At 34.0% G+C, this 15,444-nt stretch overlaps 3 protein-coding genes across 4 annotated transcripts; 1 reads left to right on the top strand and 2 right to left on the bottom strand.

Moving 5' to 3' along the window:
* Positions 1–216: 216 nt before the first annotated feature.
* On the bottom strand, positions 217–2,543 carry LOC106412204 (RNA-binding protein 24-like). Of its 2 annotated transcripts, XM_048738070.1 has the most exons (6): positions 2,109–2,543; positions 1,697–1,844; positions 1,489–1,615; positions 1,183–1,233; positions 965–1,010; positions 217–858 (listed from the first exon to the last, which is right to left on the bottom strand). In XM_048738070.1, the coding sequence occupies exons 1-6, from the start codon at positions 2,304–2,306 to the stop codon at positions 601–603; spliced, it is 828 nt and encodes a 275-aa protein (XP_048594027.1). In that variant the 5' UTR covers positions 2,307–2,543; the 3' UTR covers positions 217–600. The 2 variants fall into 2 exon arrangements, with proteins under 2 accessions (XP_048594027.1, XP_013708562.2); XM_013853108.3 differs by lacking the exon at positions 1,183–1,233 and having other exon boundaries at positions 2,109–2,536.
* Positions 2,544–4,431: 1,888 nt separating this feature from the next.
* LOC106412591 (uncharacterized protein At4g04775-like) lies at positions 4,432–5,023 on the top strand. Its single transcript, XM_013853512.3, has 2 exons — positions 4,432–4,620; positions 4,736–5,023. Exons 1-2 carry the CDS (start codon positions 4,432–4,434, stop codon positions 5,021–5,023), a joined length of 477 nt encoding a protein of 158 aa, XP_013708966.1.
* A 333-nt stretch (positions 5,024–5,356) lies between these two features.
* LOC106412590 lies at positions 5,357–7,710 on the bottom strand. Its single transcript, XM_048737528.1, has 6 exons — positions 7,274–7,710; positions 6,687–7,224; positions 6,424–6,616; positions 6,202–6,324; positions 5,612–6,129; positions 5,357–5,485 (listed from the first exon to the last, which is right to left on the bottom strand). Exons 1-6 carry the CDS (start codon positions 7,708–7,710, stop codon positions 5,357–5,359), a joined length of 1,938 nt encoding a protein of 645 aa, XP_048593485.1.
* Between the last annotated feature and the right edge of the window lie 7,734 nt (positions 7,711–15,444).

Here is a 15,444-nt window from a genome sequence, read left to right as displayed (position 1 = left end):
TCTCATACAATCTTTTAGTAGCATATTTATCCAAGCAATTTTTTTTCTTTCTGTAACGTGACTTGATATCTGTATCTTAAGAAATGATTTAAATGATGCTCAGTTTAACTAGTTCTTGAATCTTTAGAAACCAAAACAAGTAGTTAACGAAAATATACAAGAAAGATGGAGTTAACAACAGAGGATGATGCTAAGCAGAAGATGGAATCGGAGACAGAAACAATAAGAAGATTCTGATATAACAATTTATCATTTTAGTAACTGTACATACGTGTAAAAGAGAAGAGTCCTGGGAGTTATAATATATGCAAAGATATGAACCTAAGTGAGTGAGCTCAATACACATTAATTCTATTTACAATGCAGAGGACTCGACTCAATAGGACATTAAAAAAATGCTACCTAACAATCTTCTTACTAACACACACACTCCTATGCCTTGAGAAAGTGTGAAGTAAGAAGACTACTGTAACTACCAAAAGAATCAGATTTTGTGATTCCACCATTCTATATGCATCTATCTGTACATCTTTTAAATTTATATACATATATATATGCTATATCTTTGTCCACCTAGCTTGTTACGTTGATTGAGTTTTTTCACCCTGTTGTTTGATCAGAACCGCTACTCTGCATATACTGAGGATAGGACTGCGTTGGGGAAGGACCTGCTACAGCTGAAGGGTATGGAGATTGAATATGACTTCCTGGAACTGAATAGCCCTGTACCGCTGTATAGCCATGACCAACAGAGATGTTTTGACTCAGTTGCCCGTATTGGTAGCCTGGTGAGTTAACTGCCCCAGGTACTCCATAAACCTGAAGGTACGGTTGCCCAGTGTAAGGACCATATAAGCCCTAAAACACCATGAAGAGAAAGACATGAGTTATATAACCGAAGCCAAAAATAGTTTTAAAAGCTTAAATAAACCAAGACGAGAATGCAACAGTTTCAGAATCCTACCTGAGACTGTGAGTACATGTACTCAGGTCCATATGGTGTAGTAGCCCTGAGAGAACACCAAAAAGAAGAACTAAAGTTAGAGACAGATGAGTAAAAGTTCTTGCTAGACACTCAAAAGAGTAGCAATTATACAGCTATGGCTAAAAGACATTCGAAAGTAAACATTCCTAAACTTCCAATCATTTTGGTCTAATGAAAGTCCAAACACATTCCATGACCTTTCCTGTCCAAAACAAATTGATCTCGGCCACATATCCTCTGGAATTATTCTGCAAGATTACCAATCACAACATGTCACATTCTAGTGCTACACTCAACATTATAAACCCCTAGACAGTTGGAATCTCTAAGTGATTGTCCATGCTGTGATTGGTGAATCCCATTTGATCAAAGTGTCTGAACAATTGTTCCACCGTTATGAAGCAAGTAGACATTACAACTGACTAAAGCTCGTCACAGCATGTCTGTACAGCAGAGTTACAATAGCAAAAAAGATTTTGTAAACTCCGAAATGTGTAACTCACCCATAAGGGTACATCACTCCTTGCTGGTAGCTATAAGCATGCGGTTGCTGATACAAATGGCTTCCAATGAGGGAACCGCGAGAACCCTGCACACTTCCAACATACGGGGAAGCAGGTCTTATCCGTCCTAACAAACAAAAAACCAACGTCTAATAAGTAAGTAATGCAATAAAAAAACAACAGATGTAACACAGAAGCAAAGACCAACCAGGAATAAAGGGCGTCACCGCATATTGCGTTGGAAGACGAGGAGGCCTCCCAAGAGAAGCGAGATTACAATTCGCACGTCTGCCATCTATAACAGGTGTTGGATCAACACAGGCTCTCCTAGCAGCCTCTGGATCTCTGAAAGTCACCTAAGAAAATCCTCCACACAAATCAATAACAGAGCATTAAGTCATTCAACGATCTTGAAAATGGCTTCATCTTATTTCATTTATCCAGGGAGCTATTATGATCCTAGGCCTAACGAAAGAGTCTGTAATCTGCAAGCCCCTAAGATGGCATTTACCAAAACTGTTAACTCTAAAGCAAAACTCACAACCCACACACTATGGAAGCAGAGGATGTTTACTACAAGCAGCAAGATAGGAACAAATAAAGCATGATAGGAAACTCACAAAGCCGTAACCTTTGGATCGAGCAGTGTTCTTATCGGTAATAACGACGGCCTCGAGGATATCACCGTAAGGTTCGAAATGGCGACGAAGAGTGTGGCTTTGAGTCTCCCAGGCAAGGCCACCAACGAAGACCTTGGTGAAGGTTGTTGTATCACCAAAAGGAGAATTCAAGTAGCCCTGAATCGAGTGATACGCCATGACTAGAGGAAGCAAAAGGTATGGACAAAGAACCGATGATGAGATGAGAGAACAAGTGGGAGAGGGGAGAATCAGTGTGAAAGGAAAGTAAGGTAAGGATTGTTTCTGGGAGTTTTACATTGATGATGATGATGATGAAGAAGAAGAAGAAGAAGTTGGTGTGATGATGCGTGATTACGAGAGAGAGTTTTTTGTTCTTTCTTTGCGAATGGGTCCCCCGCTCAAATCATCTCATTTACGCTAACTAACGCTGTAATAATTACTGCAAAAATTGCGTGTTCGAGAGTGTTAATGTTTCTGCCTTGAAATTAACATACGTTTTCACTTTTTCCTGTATTGTTTGTTTGTTTCTGTTCATTAGTTATTTAAAATTGTTCAATCTCTTTCTTTTTAATTACTCCCAACTCCCTCAAAAGATTATATATGTTGCGCTTTATAATTTTTATTGAGAAATTATCAGATAACCATTTTTATAGTTTTTGTCACAAAATAGCAATCAGCTAAGAAAATGACTAAAATAAATTTTATTAAAAAGTAAAAATATATTTTTATCTTTGGATTAACTAATCTAGATTTAGAATTTAGAGTTAATTGGTGCAGTTATGGAATATGATTTCAAATTTACAAAAAAAAATAAAAAATTAAAACTAAAATTTTCAAAAAAAAAAACTATTTTAGTTATTTTTATAGTTATTTATGTGACAACAACTTGAAAATAACTATCTGAGATAAATATTCATTTTTATTTGTTTCATTTTTATCTTTTCGCTGGATAGAAACTGAGATGGATAAGCCTTATGAGACCATCTACCTACTAAATTATGTACTATACAATCAAATCAAATAAGTTAGGAAAAGGACTTTCCTCGGCCGAGGGACGACTCATATCTATCGCGTAACACATAAGGCATCTTACGAGGGATGACTCTGCTAGCTGCTTGATGTTTGTTCATCCAGTTCGGTTTTGATTAAGTTGTATCATATGAATATGAGTTGGATATTTATGTTTCTTTGAAACTCTGGTGTAATTCTTTTTTTTTCTCGAACTTGACTATTGGATATGTCTAGACTCCTACGACAACTATATGCCAAAAAGCGTAAAGGATCTAAAAAAATTACGGGTACGTTATTAAGAACAAGATAATCTTCTTCTTCTTCTTTTGTTTTGTAAAACATCTAATTTTGAAAAGGACACATAAGCCATCTTACGAGGGATGACTCATATAACACATGAGGCATCTTACGAGGGATGACTCATACAACCAGAAGTCCAGTAAGAAGAATCGATTCAGTTGCTGTTATTCGGCTTACACTTGTTAATGGGCTTTATTTTAAGTGGACAGCCTTAAGGTCTAATTGGCTACCATATAAAAAGCTTGGATAAATGGAGTAACAAGATATCTTGACCGTCCACGTTATCAAGTACACGTGGTCCGTTGGTAATGTCTACGTGGACGATTTCAATGATTTTTTGTCCCGTCTTGTGCGGGGTCATCTTTATGGGCCCAAAGCATTCGACACAAACTCAGAAAGTCCAAAACCGTCACGTGGGCATGTGGGCCAGTTATCAACCAATTTGGCAATTTGCCCATGTTGGCAAACCAATTTAGTAATGTCTAATCAATAAATCACCTTTAATTTCACTATATACAAATCACATTATAATCAAAATTTCGTAATTTAAAAAGCTTTTATCTCTTGACGGCAGCATAAAATATTATATCGTTTCTACAGTTTAATAGATTTCCTTGCTTAAATTTTTTATATATTTGGGAAGACGATCTATTTTCCCACGAGTAGTATCATATAGCACCAAATGTCTCCGGAACTATTGCCTCGTTCCATTTGTCCCCGATTACAAAGTTCGAATCCTATTTTCACACCAATTTTGGTTTTGTCACGATTATGTTAACCGAAAGTCGAACCACGGTTTTTGGACGCTAAACCAAACAATACTAAACCAGGAACTTAAATAAAACCCGACCAAACCTAAACTTGGACCAGAACTAAAACCCGACCCGACCTTACACAACCTTAAGTAGACCTAATTAAACGAAAAAATCCCAATTCGAATTGAAATAAGAACCCTAAAGGCCTCCTCTGTGTTTGAAGCTTTGAGAGAACAATGTCAGGGGATTCGAGTAACACATCTGGAGTATCGACTGGAGTGAGTTCTTCTCGTCGCAGGGGTGGAGTGATCAACGGAATTCCGAAGAGCTGCTGGTGTGGTGAAGAAACTCTTCCTCTGATGTCGAAATCTGACAAAAATCCTTACCGAAGGTATTTTCGTTGTGCTTATGCTGCAAGAAAGAAGGTGAGTTCTCTCTCTTTAGCTGTGTTGTTTATTGTTGTGCTGTTTGAATTAGGTTCATTAATAAGCTGTATTGTTTTCTGTCATCGATTTTTATAAGGTTTGTTGTTATTTTTAGCTTGAGAATGATAATCATATCTTCAAATGGATTGATGAGGCATTGATAAATGAGGTTGAAAAACTTGAATTCAAAAATGCAAGACTTGAAGAAGAGTTGAGAGAGATGAGAAGAAATGAGATCTTGTTGGGTGAGAGAGTTCAAATGAAAGTGGAGAAAGAGCTGTTTGATAAGGTGGAAGAAGTGTTGGCTGAAGCTAAAGGTAGCATGAAAAAAACGTTGTTATCAGCTGTCATTGGAGGTGTGGTGTTGGTTGGTATCATGGAGCTTTGTCTCAAATCATGGTGAATGTGATAAGAAGAAAATGGTTAAGTTTAGTTATGCTTGTTGTGTTTTAGTAATGTTGTTATGTAACCCACAATGAAAGACTGTTTTTATTGTTAAATGACTATGCTTTTCAATGCTAAGTGACATGTTTTTCAATGTTAAATGATTTGGTTTTAAGAAATTTTATTGCAAAAAGAAGCATTAGACATAAAAATGATAAATGTCATTGGTTTGAAGAAAAGAAATGTTAAAATAGACACCAAAAGCCGACAATAGTTTAGAAAAAAGGATAACAACCGCATTCCGAGATAACTCAAACATAAAATAGAACTAAAAGCCAAATGCTAAAGACCATCAGCACATGTCTTCATAGCCGTGCAAAACATGACAACCAGATGCTGCTGAAGAAGCAGGTGAAGCAACTTGCTGAGATGCAGCTGGAGAAGCAACTTGAGAAGGAACCCGAGGAGGACCTTGAGAAGCCTGCAAAAATATAAGTCACATTAGTTGATTTAAAAAGGTGATTTCGATTCTCCACAAATCCCACAAACCTGATAACAACTAACATCACTACTGTTCTAAATATCGAGAATCAAAAACAGAACAAACCTGTTGCTTTGTGTGAAACCTTGAGTTGTGATTCGGTTCTCCACAAATCCCACAATGCATAATACGTTTCTTGTTCTTTGGGGCTTTCTTTGTCGGTGATTCATTGACTCCTTTCTTCCTTTTTTTATCTGCTTTGGTAATCTTCTTTCGACCAGGTTGAGGCGGTGCAGGAGGAATATGAACATCAGGAGCAGACGTTTTAGGCCAGAACTCAGCACCTCGCACAGGGACAAGACCATCTCTGTAGTTTCTTCGCCAAGTAGATGTGCGAAACCACTGACACACATAATTTTCAGGGGCTAATTTCTTCTGCAGCATCACTCCATAAGCATGCTCACAAGGGATGCCACAGATTTCGAACTTCATGCATGTGCAAGTCCTCCTCTCCAAGCTAACACGGTAAGTGCATGAACTCAACTTTACTTCATACATCCCATTTGTACTTCTAGTAACCTTGCACAATGATGCATTTTTATGCTCAACCTTAAGAAAGTCTGTAACATATGGTGTACATATACCTGAGATACAAAAAAAAAATGATCAAGAAACATGGATTAAAACCGAGTACAAATAGAAAATGAGTAACATACCTTTGTGGGCAAGAGAGATGACTGATCTCTTTGCAATACGAGCCATTGCCAATCTACGAATGCCCTCTAGCATTGGCACAAAAGCAAACTCTCTAGCCTTAGAAATTGTGTTGTTGAAAGACTCTGTAGAATTATTTTCTACATCTTCACAGTAGTTACCCAGCTTGTAGAAGGCTCTACACCATGTCCTAGGCTTACTCTTCTGAACATCATCTTACACACCAGCATCATAGCATAAAATCCTATCTAAACGTTGTTCGAACTCAGCCTCGTTGTAGCTCCATGCCAAATTCCATATCAATGACTTCATCTCCTTTCTACTAGCATGATTCTTCTTCAGATTACCATAGATATGGCGTACACACATTCTATGTTCAATCTGTGGTAACTCAGTCTGAACAGCACTTATCAATCCCTAAAAAAAACAGAAACATCAAACTCATCCTTAACATACAGCCAAAAGCACATAAAGACTAACCACATACCTTTTGTCGATCTGACACCAGTATGTAACCAAGCCCCTGATTCAATCCCAAGTCATGTTTGATCTTTCTCACAAACCATAACCAGTTTTCTGTGTTTTCGACTTGAACAGCCCCCCATGCTATTGGATATATAGCATTATCTGCGTCTCTTCCTAATGCAACAAGAAGCTGTCCCTTGACTTTGTGCTTTAAGAAGCATCCATCGACTCCTATCAGTTGCCTACATGACTGTTTCCATGTCCTTCTGATGTTATCAAAGCAAATAAATATCCTGTTGAACTCTTCCTGACCAATTGTGTTAGTTACAGTCTCAATCTCCACAGTCGAATCCGGGTTTGAATGGACCAACTCAGCAGCATAATCTCTTAGCCGGGCAAACATATGATCATTCTCGAACTCAATCCACTTTAGTGCCTTGTTTCTTGCAGCCTGACACTGAGGCCTAGATACCGTAAACCCCCATTTTTCATGAACCAATTCTTCAATCTTCATGGGCATGTAGTATTCTGGTTCCTCTATAATCTTATCAACAAAAAGCCTTGCAATTTGAGGAACTTTTAACATCTCACATTCACCATTTGGAATACATGAATGCTCCTCTATGAAGACTCTTAACTTTCCAAACGTTATCCTTAGGAAGAGTGGACGCATACACTTTCCATTCACATCCTTCACCACCAACACATATGAACCCAATCTTATCCTTATCATACCGGTACTGCTTGATATTATGGCCTGTATTCAGAGCATAATCGAGCACAGAGTCCTTGAAAGCCACACCATTTAAGAAACGTTGCCCCTTGTAAAGTACTCCAGCACCGTGTTTCACAGGGACCTTTGCCTTCGCCTTCCTACGAGGTTCACCTTCCTCATCCTCATCCTCATCCTCATCCTCACTGGAGGGACACTCGTCGTGGCGTACAGGAGGCTCGTCGACGAAGTCTTCCACTACCTGCTCAATCTCGTTTTCTTCTCTCTCAACTGTTTCTTCATCAAATTCCTCACCGTTCACTTCATTAGCCATGGAAAATCTTCTCTTTCACTTTCTATGTTCTCTCTGATTATTTTGATTTAGGGTTAGGTTTGATAAAGAAAGGGATTTGGGGGATTTTTATCGGATTTGGACTTTCAGCCAAAGATTTCGTCAGGTTTATTAAAGTAATCGGGTCTTAGTCGGATCTAATTTCAGTTTATTAACATAATTTGACCAGACATTGGTTTAATCTGGCTTATTATGGTTAATTAATTCACCTACGAACAGTAACCCAATGTCTAACCAGCCATATGTGGAATTAAGATTCGAACTTTGTAATCGGGGATATATAGATTTTTAATTCTAGTTGGTGTGGAAATAGGATTCGAACTTTGTAATCGGGGACAAATGGAACGAGGCAATAGTTCCGGAGACATTTGGTGCTATATGATACTACTCGTGGAAAAATAGATCGTCTTCCCTATATATTTTATGTACATGGTATCAACTAGGCTTGCTCAAATTCAAAACGAGTAGAAACATAATGAAAGAGACTTTAAAAGTTTGAAAAGACATTTGGTTTTGTTTTCTTTTCCTGCTTTCTAATTTATATTTTAAACATTGGTGGATGGGGTGGTGGCAGATCACAAGTCGCCAAAGATGTGAGAATGGGATTGGGCATTATCGGAAAGGTGACCCGTAATTTCTGATTAATCACAATTGTTTTTCAATTTGTTTAGAGCACCATTATCCCTGTTGCTTATGGGTGTTGCTTAGGTTAATTGTGATTAAAAATAAATGGAAATTACATATTAATAGCGGCAACGTTGCTTAATTAAGGGAAGAAAGCGACGACGCTTATGGGACACGCGTCCACCTTTCACGGTTTCTTCTCTCTCTCTTCTCTCTTTCTGTATCGGCTTGAAAAAAAAAAATCAGAGAGTTGCGATTGATCTCTCCGGCTTCGTTCTTCACCTCTCTTCGCGATGAATTAGTCGGCGACGTGTATCGACTCTGCGCCTTCCTTTCGCCTCTCCGCCTCCGCCTCCTTTTCGCCTTTCCGCTTCTCCGCCTCTCTTGCGCCTCTCCTCTCCGTCTGTCTTTCACGAGATAACGTCGACGATGAAGCACTGGGCGTCTCTCTCGGTTGATCTTCTCGACGGACCTCGCTCGATGCATCTCTCCTCAAATCGAAAGGTAAACATCACGGACCTCTCTCGGTGTAGTTCAATCATGTATGCCTTTGATTTTGATTATTCTTGTTCTGTAGCTAAAACTCATTTCTGAGTTAATGTCTAATTAGTATAAGTAAGTGTTCTGTTTTACTTGCTGTCTTTGTTGTTAATGTGTTTCTTAATTTTCATGTAGTTAATGTACTTGTCTCAGCTTGTTCTATGATTGTGGAAGGCTCTGCTTCACGTGGAATTTTGTATACATGTATGATAATGTTTTCTATGATTGTGCAGGCGGAGCTTCACGTGAAGTTAACAGAGACGAGGAGTGGTTGTCTTCTATCACGGCAGGGTCAGTAGTCAGGAGGAGTAGTCATGTTGTTGTCTTCAGTTTTAAATTTTTTTAAAATCCCTAATATAAGCAACTTGCAATGGAGGAGGAAAATTATCAAGTTGCTTAGTTAAGTTGCTTACTAAAAAAAATTCTTAAAAACCAATATTATATAATTAAGCAACCCATAATCAGTTGTTGGGATAATGGTGCTCTTATACAATCTAGTGGAGACCACTAAATTAATTGATTTTTACTAGCTCCTCTTTAAGTTTGACCATCCATCATTACGTTAGTAAAAAAGTATTCTACACTAAATTATTTTTCTAGTAACATGGGTATATTTGGAGAAATTTGGGATACCAAGTTCTCCAAATTGATAGGAGCAATACAATACAGTTCACTTTCATCCTATAAATTATCTAACAGAATGTCATGTCAAAGTCGATTGTAAGAGTTATTTTATTTATGTTTTTAGTTAATATAATAAAAGTGAAGTACCGGCAACTAGCAAGCGGTTATTCTCGTGTAAAGTAATAATATATCCTCATTTATACTAGCTTATTAATATTGTATTTAACCAATCATTCATGTCTATAATTCTATTCATACAAAGCAACGAAGCGGGACATGTTTTTTTTTTTTTGCATCTCGTTTTATTAAAAAAAAATTGCACCCAATAACTAAGAAAAAAACCAAAATTCACTATCTAACTAAAATCCCACTCTTTCTCTTCTTTTCTCTTCCTATCTCTCTCTTCTCTCTCTCTAAAAATCTAATTTCTCTTTTTTTTTGGTTATTCCCTAAATAAACCCTTTATTAAAAGCCCGCGAAGAGCTATAAGTAAACCAAATAAATTATGATTTCATTGATAATTTGATTACCAGCTGGATTAGACTTGTTGATTGATCTTTTTGTTCTAAAACATATAATCAAATGTAAATTATTAGATTTAGTATTGTATCGATATATAATGACCACTGTCTAAAAAATTCTTAAGCCGATGGGTTGAATTATCAATACAAATCTTTTTGGTTTTAGAATTTTTTTTCATCTGTCAGAAAGAAAGTAGTAAATCATATTCCTTCCTTTTTAACTGGTCCAAAGTACCATGCATCGAAAAGTTTGGAACTTCTCACTTAAGAACATGCATTTTTATGTTTGTTTTACGAAGTTATAATCTTCTTATATATTATGGAGCAGTATCGTGAAAGTCATATTATGGACATGCATTTTTATGTTTGTTTACGAAGTTATAATTTTCACGATACTGCTCCATAATATATTTGGCGTGTGGTGCTTTTGATTGATATAAGAGAATAAGCAAATTGAATAAAATAAGCGGACTGTGTAATGGGTGTCACGTAATCACTATTTTTTTGGCCTTTGTCATTGTCTAGATATTTAATTGAAATGATGTCATACCGGGTAGGATTATTAACTATTATTGTTAAAGGGTACGGTTTCATGATTTTTTTAATGTTGTCCCAACCTCAAAAATATAGTATACAATACCAAAAACCTCAAAATATATATTTGAATTATTTGCATTTCAATCTTTATCACCTTAAATGATATTTTTATCACAGTTTATGTCGGAAAATATTTGAACTTATTTATTCTATGTTTGTCGATATAAATAACCCTTGCGGTAATCAGGAGCACAATGATCAAGTTATCTTATGACACATGTGTGTCGAACTTTATTTAATTTTACCGGACGAACCATGTCATCCACTATATATTATTAGAGAAACATTACAAACATTTCAGCTATGATACAAGTTATCACTAAAATACTTTTTAGAGATATATATTAATCCACTAAGCATTTATTATATACTTCTCATTAAACTAATCATAAAATCAATTAACAATCTACCATTAATATTTTACATTCTTTCTTTAAATAAAATGTATGAAATTACCAAAAAACGAAAAACATATGTTTGACAATTAATAATTTTAATAGTAATGATTTGATAAAAAATTACATTATCCATTATTTTTAATGTTATATTATTAAAATAAATTAAAAAATCATACTAACCATATAATCAAAATTTAGATTTTTTTTATATATGTTATATTTTGAATTTTTTAAAATGACTATAATTTATGAAAACTGTTAAAAGTCTCACAATGAAAAGTTTGTGATCATTAGTTTAAATTTTTTGTTATAATAAGACACAAATTATCATAAAACAATATACCATATAAAATATTAAAATAATTTAATTTAAAAATTTGCACTGAAAAAGTATTGAAAATTCAATATTTTAATTTTTGAAATTTGCATTGAATTTTCAAGAAAAATTATAAGTTATTGAAAATATTAAAGTTCCCACATTAAAAGTTTTGTTATTTATGGTTTAAAAATTTGTTCAAAAAATTAAAATGATCGCAAAACCATATGATTTAGAAGTTTCATTTAATAGATAGTCATATTAAAAATATTCTATATATATGTTAATATTATTTAAATTTATTTATAAACAATACAAAATATAGAAAATAATTGTTTAAATTTATTTACGACAAAATGATTGAAATAAAGAAAAGTGATTTTTTTATTTATGTATTTGAGTCAATTTAATTATATACGTAATAGTTAAGAGTTTTTCAGTTATCCAATATAGATTTATTAATTGGTTTCATAATAAGTAAAAAGAACATTAAACAATTAATGGTATGTAAATAATGTTATATAAAATGTTGGAGAAGTTTCATATTTATCACTTTCATGGTATTATCATTCATGTTTACCACTACTAAAGATATATTTTCAAAAATATCTTCTTCATTAAGTGGAAAAAGACTTTTATACCTTTGTTTTCTATATATATAATAAATAATTATTTAAATAAAAAATATAAATATATAAAAAAATTATGTTTACGAATTATACTTTTTCAAATTTGAATTTTAATAATTGTTTTCGATTTTTTTATTTCAAATTTCATTTTTGAAAATCAAAAATTATTTTTTAAACTATTTTTTTATAAAAAAATTAGTATTTATTTATATATTTATTAGAATCCTAAATTTCACATTTCAAAAACTCTATATGACCCCTCAAGTCCAAATCCTTAATCTAGATTAGTTAATTATGAGTTATAAATATGTCTTTTAAACTTTATTAAAAGTGAGATGAAAAGTGGTTAGTGTAAACATGAAAAGTAGTATTATGAATATAATATTTTTGGCAATTTCCCTAAAATATTCATTCCAAGCAAGACACTGATTTTAAGCTAATTGATATATATTTTATGTGATTGATTGGAAAGAAATGGTTTGATTCTAGATCAGTAGCCAGTAGGGTCGTCATAACTCATATTATTTGGACCGTCTCATATATAGACTTATAGTTATGGAGACATGTATTGTACCAAATTTGGCACGTAGCTCCAGGGCTTAAATAAGAGCTTTGCAAAGTAAGCGTAAAGTATCAACCCATTTGAATCGGCTGAATTATATGGAAGTACTAAAGAACAAAAAGATGGTGGATGTCCACCAAGGTGAATCGTCCACTCACAACGACGTCAATCACGCTTAATTACTTGTGCTTGAATTGATCTTCTGTGCCGGGCTCAGCGATGCTCAGACGGTAAAATTTTATCGACAACTTGGTTTCCAATTTTTTAGTTAGCCATACTTCCAAATCGATTTTGCTCTTACCTTTAGTAAGCATTCGCTAGCTGACTTTTATAGTCTTCAGTAATGCTTTGTAAAACTCTTGACTGCGTTTGTAACAGTTCAACTTTTCAACTAATATTAATCAGAAAGGTGGCTAATATAATATATTATGTTACAAAAAGGGGGCTAATATATCCATGTTAAACAGCTTCCACTTACGTTCATTTTTTTTTCAAAATCCATAGACAGTCAAATCTTGTTGTAACTTCTTTTATTTGTTCAATTAAACACATTTTTCGAAATTGTAAAATACGGCAGAAGTGAGCCCAAGTACAAAACCTTAAGGAAAGTGATTGATAAGCTGGATAAATTCGGGATAGGTGCGATTGGATAGAGATTTGGTCAAGTACCGATGTTTCCGACCACCAACGTGGTCACACTGCTTGCCTTTCACTTTCATACTCTGACCTTTTGACTGCACGTGACTTTTGTCTGTGTGCACGTGCGGATTAAGCTAACGTGTCCGGTTCAAGTACGTTGCACTGAACCCTGACTCGGCAGGTTGCGCCGATGAAAACGACCATGGGTCCCGCACACCATGAGTCTAGACAGTTCCGATCTGTTTTTAGAAGGGTCCCATATGGTTCAGCGCACATGCGCCGCGTTGAGGAGCTTTAGAGCACCCTGGTTTTGGGTTTTTAACTTTTTTTTCTGTCTATTTAAAAAAAAAAGCGAAAAAAAGAGGGAACCATGTCAATAGGACCCGTAAACGGAACAAGAAACAGACCAAAAACAACCCTTATATAGCGACTTATGCAACTGGTTTTATGCAAATATGCAGGCCCTAGAACCGTGTTAAAACTATATATGGGTGCAGTATGAAGTTAAAACTAGGAGTCTAGGACAACCAGTCACGATCCGATGAGCTCGAAGCATTAATGGGTCGGATCCAGTTTAGTCATTTCGATAAAGTTGCAATTATTTCGATGGGTTATATAAATACTTCAAACTATTTGATAGAAAGTGTAAACTAATGGTCTAGTAATTTTTGCTGATATTACTTTTTTGTTAAATTTTTTGCTGATATTACTACGTTATGAAAATAAAGATCAAATTAGTACTAAACCCTTGTTGGTTCGAGGGATGTTCATTCTGTACTCATCTTTGGTTTCTGAAAGAGATTGTCGTTGTAACGATCGGTTTCCATGTTTAAATAAATTCATTCAGTTTAAATAAATTCATTGAAGACCAAAAAAACAGTACTACACCAAACTCGAGGTAAGTGTCATTAGTTATTTTTGAAACCAAAAATATCAACTAGTAATATGACATTGTGATAACACTACACTTACTAGTTACAACATCAGATTAATGGACTATTAACTTTCTCTAAAGTTATCATTAAAAAGGGTCCACTCCGTTTTATGATATACTCCATCCGTTTTTCAATATAAATCGTTTTAGAAAAAAATTTATGTTCCAAATTATATGAACTTTTCGGTTTTTTATGTAAAATTTAATTATTAACAGTTAATGTTTTATGACTAATGATAATATATCTTCTATTTTATTATTGGTTGATTTGTGGGAAATAAATAATTAATGATGTTTTTGTTTAAAAAATATAAAAAGTTAGATTTTTCTAATTTATGTGCACAATTCTAAAACGAATTATATTTTAAAAAAAAAGTATAAAATTATAAAATATTATAGATCCTCATTATAGTATAGGACCATTATCTTTTTATTTTGTAACATGTGTTAAGCACCATTTAAGAGAAGCTAGCGTCCGATTCCATGCTTCCCTATGCTATACCATTTGAGTTCTAGTTATGCGGTTTGTGCCCTCTCACACATGACAATAAAAGTTGATTTAAATAGATACTCCATCCATTTTATATTAAGTGTTGTTGTAAAGAAAATTTTTCGTTGTAAAATAAATATCGTTTTAGCATTTCTATGCAGAACTTATTAATTATATTTTCAATTTATTTTTCTATTGGTTGAAATATGATTAAATGTATGAATAATGATATTTTTATATAGAAAATATGCAAAATTAAATATTTTTAATATGTATTCACAAATTTTAAGTGACATTTAATATTAAATATAAAAAGTATTAAATATAACAAAAGGGAACTTCTAAGTAAAAAAAAAGAAAAAAAAATGTGAAACTTTAGTGAGAACATCGAACACACTGCACACATGTAAATATATATAGAGAACGGGTAGAATTTAAATATATGTTGCTATCATTCATTTCATATATTACCTTGAGTGATTAGAGATTTGTCGGCTGGTATTTTCTCTGTGCTGAACAGTGAACAATATATCAGCATTAAAAACTAATAGCCTAAGAATATCTAATAACACTAAGGTAACTTTTAAAGATAAGATCAGCACAAAAGGTAATCTAATCTTAAATATTTTAGTTTATAACAAAACTGTTAGATATAATATTTTCTCAAGTAAAAGGAAGATTCAATAATTTTACTCATTTTTCCTTTTACCAAAAACACTTGCGTTGTTAAAAACATAAAAGCTAGAATAATTAGCGACACGATAAAATTGATTAGATCAATTCTGTTAAAAATTAAATTTAACGCGCCTTAAAGAGAGTGGCCTTGTAGGATTCTCGTTTAT

This window comes from Brassica napus, chromosome A8, assembly GCF_020379485.1.
Source record: "Brassica napus cultivar Da-Ae chromosome A8, Da-Ae, whole genome shotgun sequence".
Taxonomy (NCBI): Eukaryota; Viridiplantae; Streptophyta; class Magnoliopsida; order Brassicales; family Brassicaceae; genus Brassica; species Brassica napus.
The sequence above is the reverse complement of the archived record's forward strand: the minus strand, read 5'-3'. Positions and strand labels throughout refer to the sequence as shown.

Coding starts and splice junctions, on each gene's coding strand:
- LOC106412591 (XM_013853512.3), top strand. CDS start 4,432: ATGTCAGGGGATTCGAGTAACACATCTGGAGTATCGACTGGAGTGAGT. Junction 4,621..4,735: donor CTTATGCTGCAAGAAAGAAG/GTGAGTTCTCTC, acceptor TGTTATTTTTAG/CTTGAGAATGATAATCATAT.
- LOC106412204 (XM_048738070.1), bottom strand. CDS start 2,306: ATGGCGTATCACTCGATTCAGGGCTACTTGAATTCTCCTTTTGGTGAT. Junction 1,011..1,182: donor ATTTGTTTTGGACAGGAAAG/GTCATGGAATGT, acceptor GTGTTCTCTCAG/GGCTACTACACCATATGGAC. Junction 859..964: donor ACATGTACTCACAGTCTCAG/GTAGGATTCTGA, acceptor ATGGTGTTTTAG/GGCTTATATGGTCCTTACAC.
- LOC106412590 (XM_048737528.1), bottom strand. CDS start 7,710: ATGGCTAATGAAGTGAACGGTGAGGAATTTGATGAAGAAACAGTTGAG. Junction 6,325..6,423: donor GATTTTATGCTATGATGCTG/GTGTGTAAGATG, acceptor ATAATTCTACAG/AGTCTTTCAACAACACAATT. Junction 6,130..6,201: donor CATCTCTCTTGCCCACAAAG/GTATGTTACTCA, acceptor TTTGTATCTCAG/GTATATGTACACCATATGTT.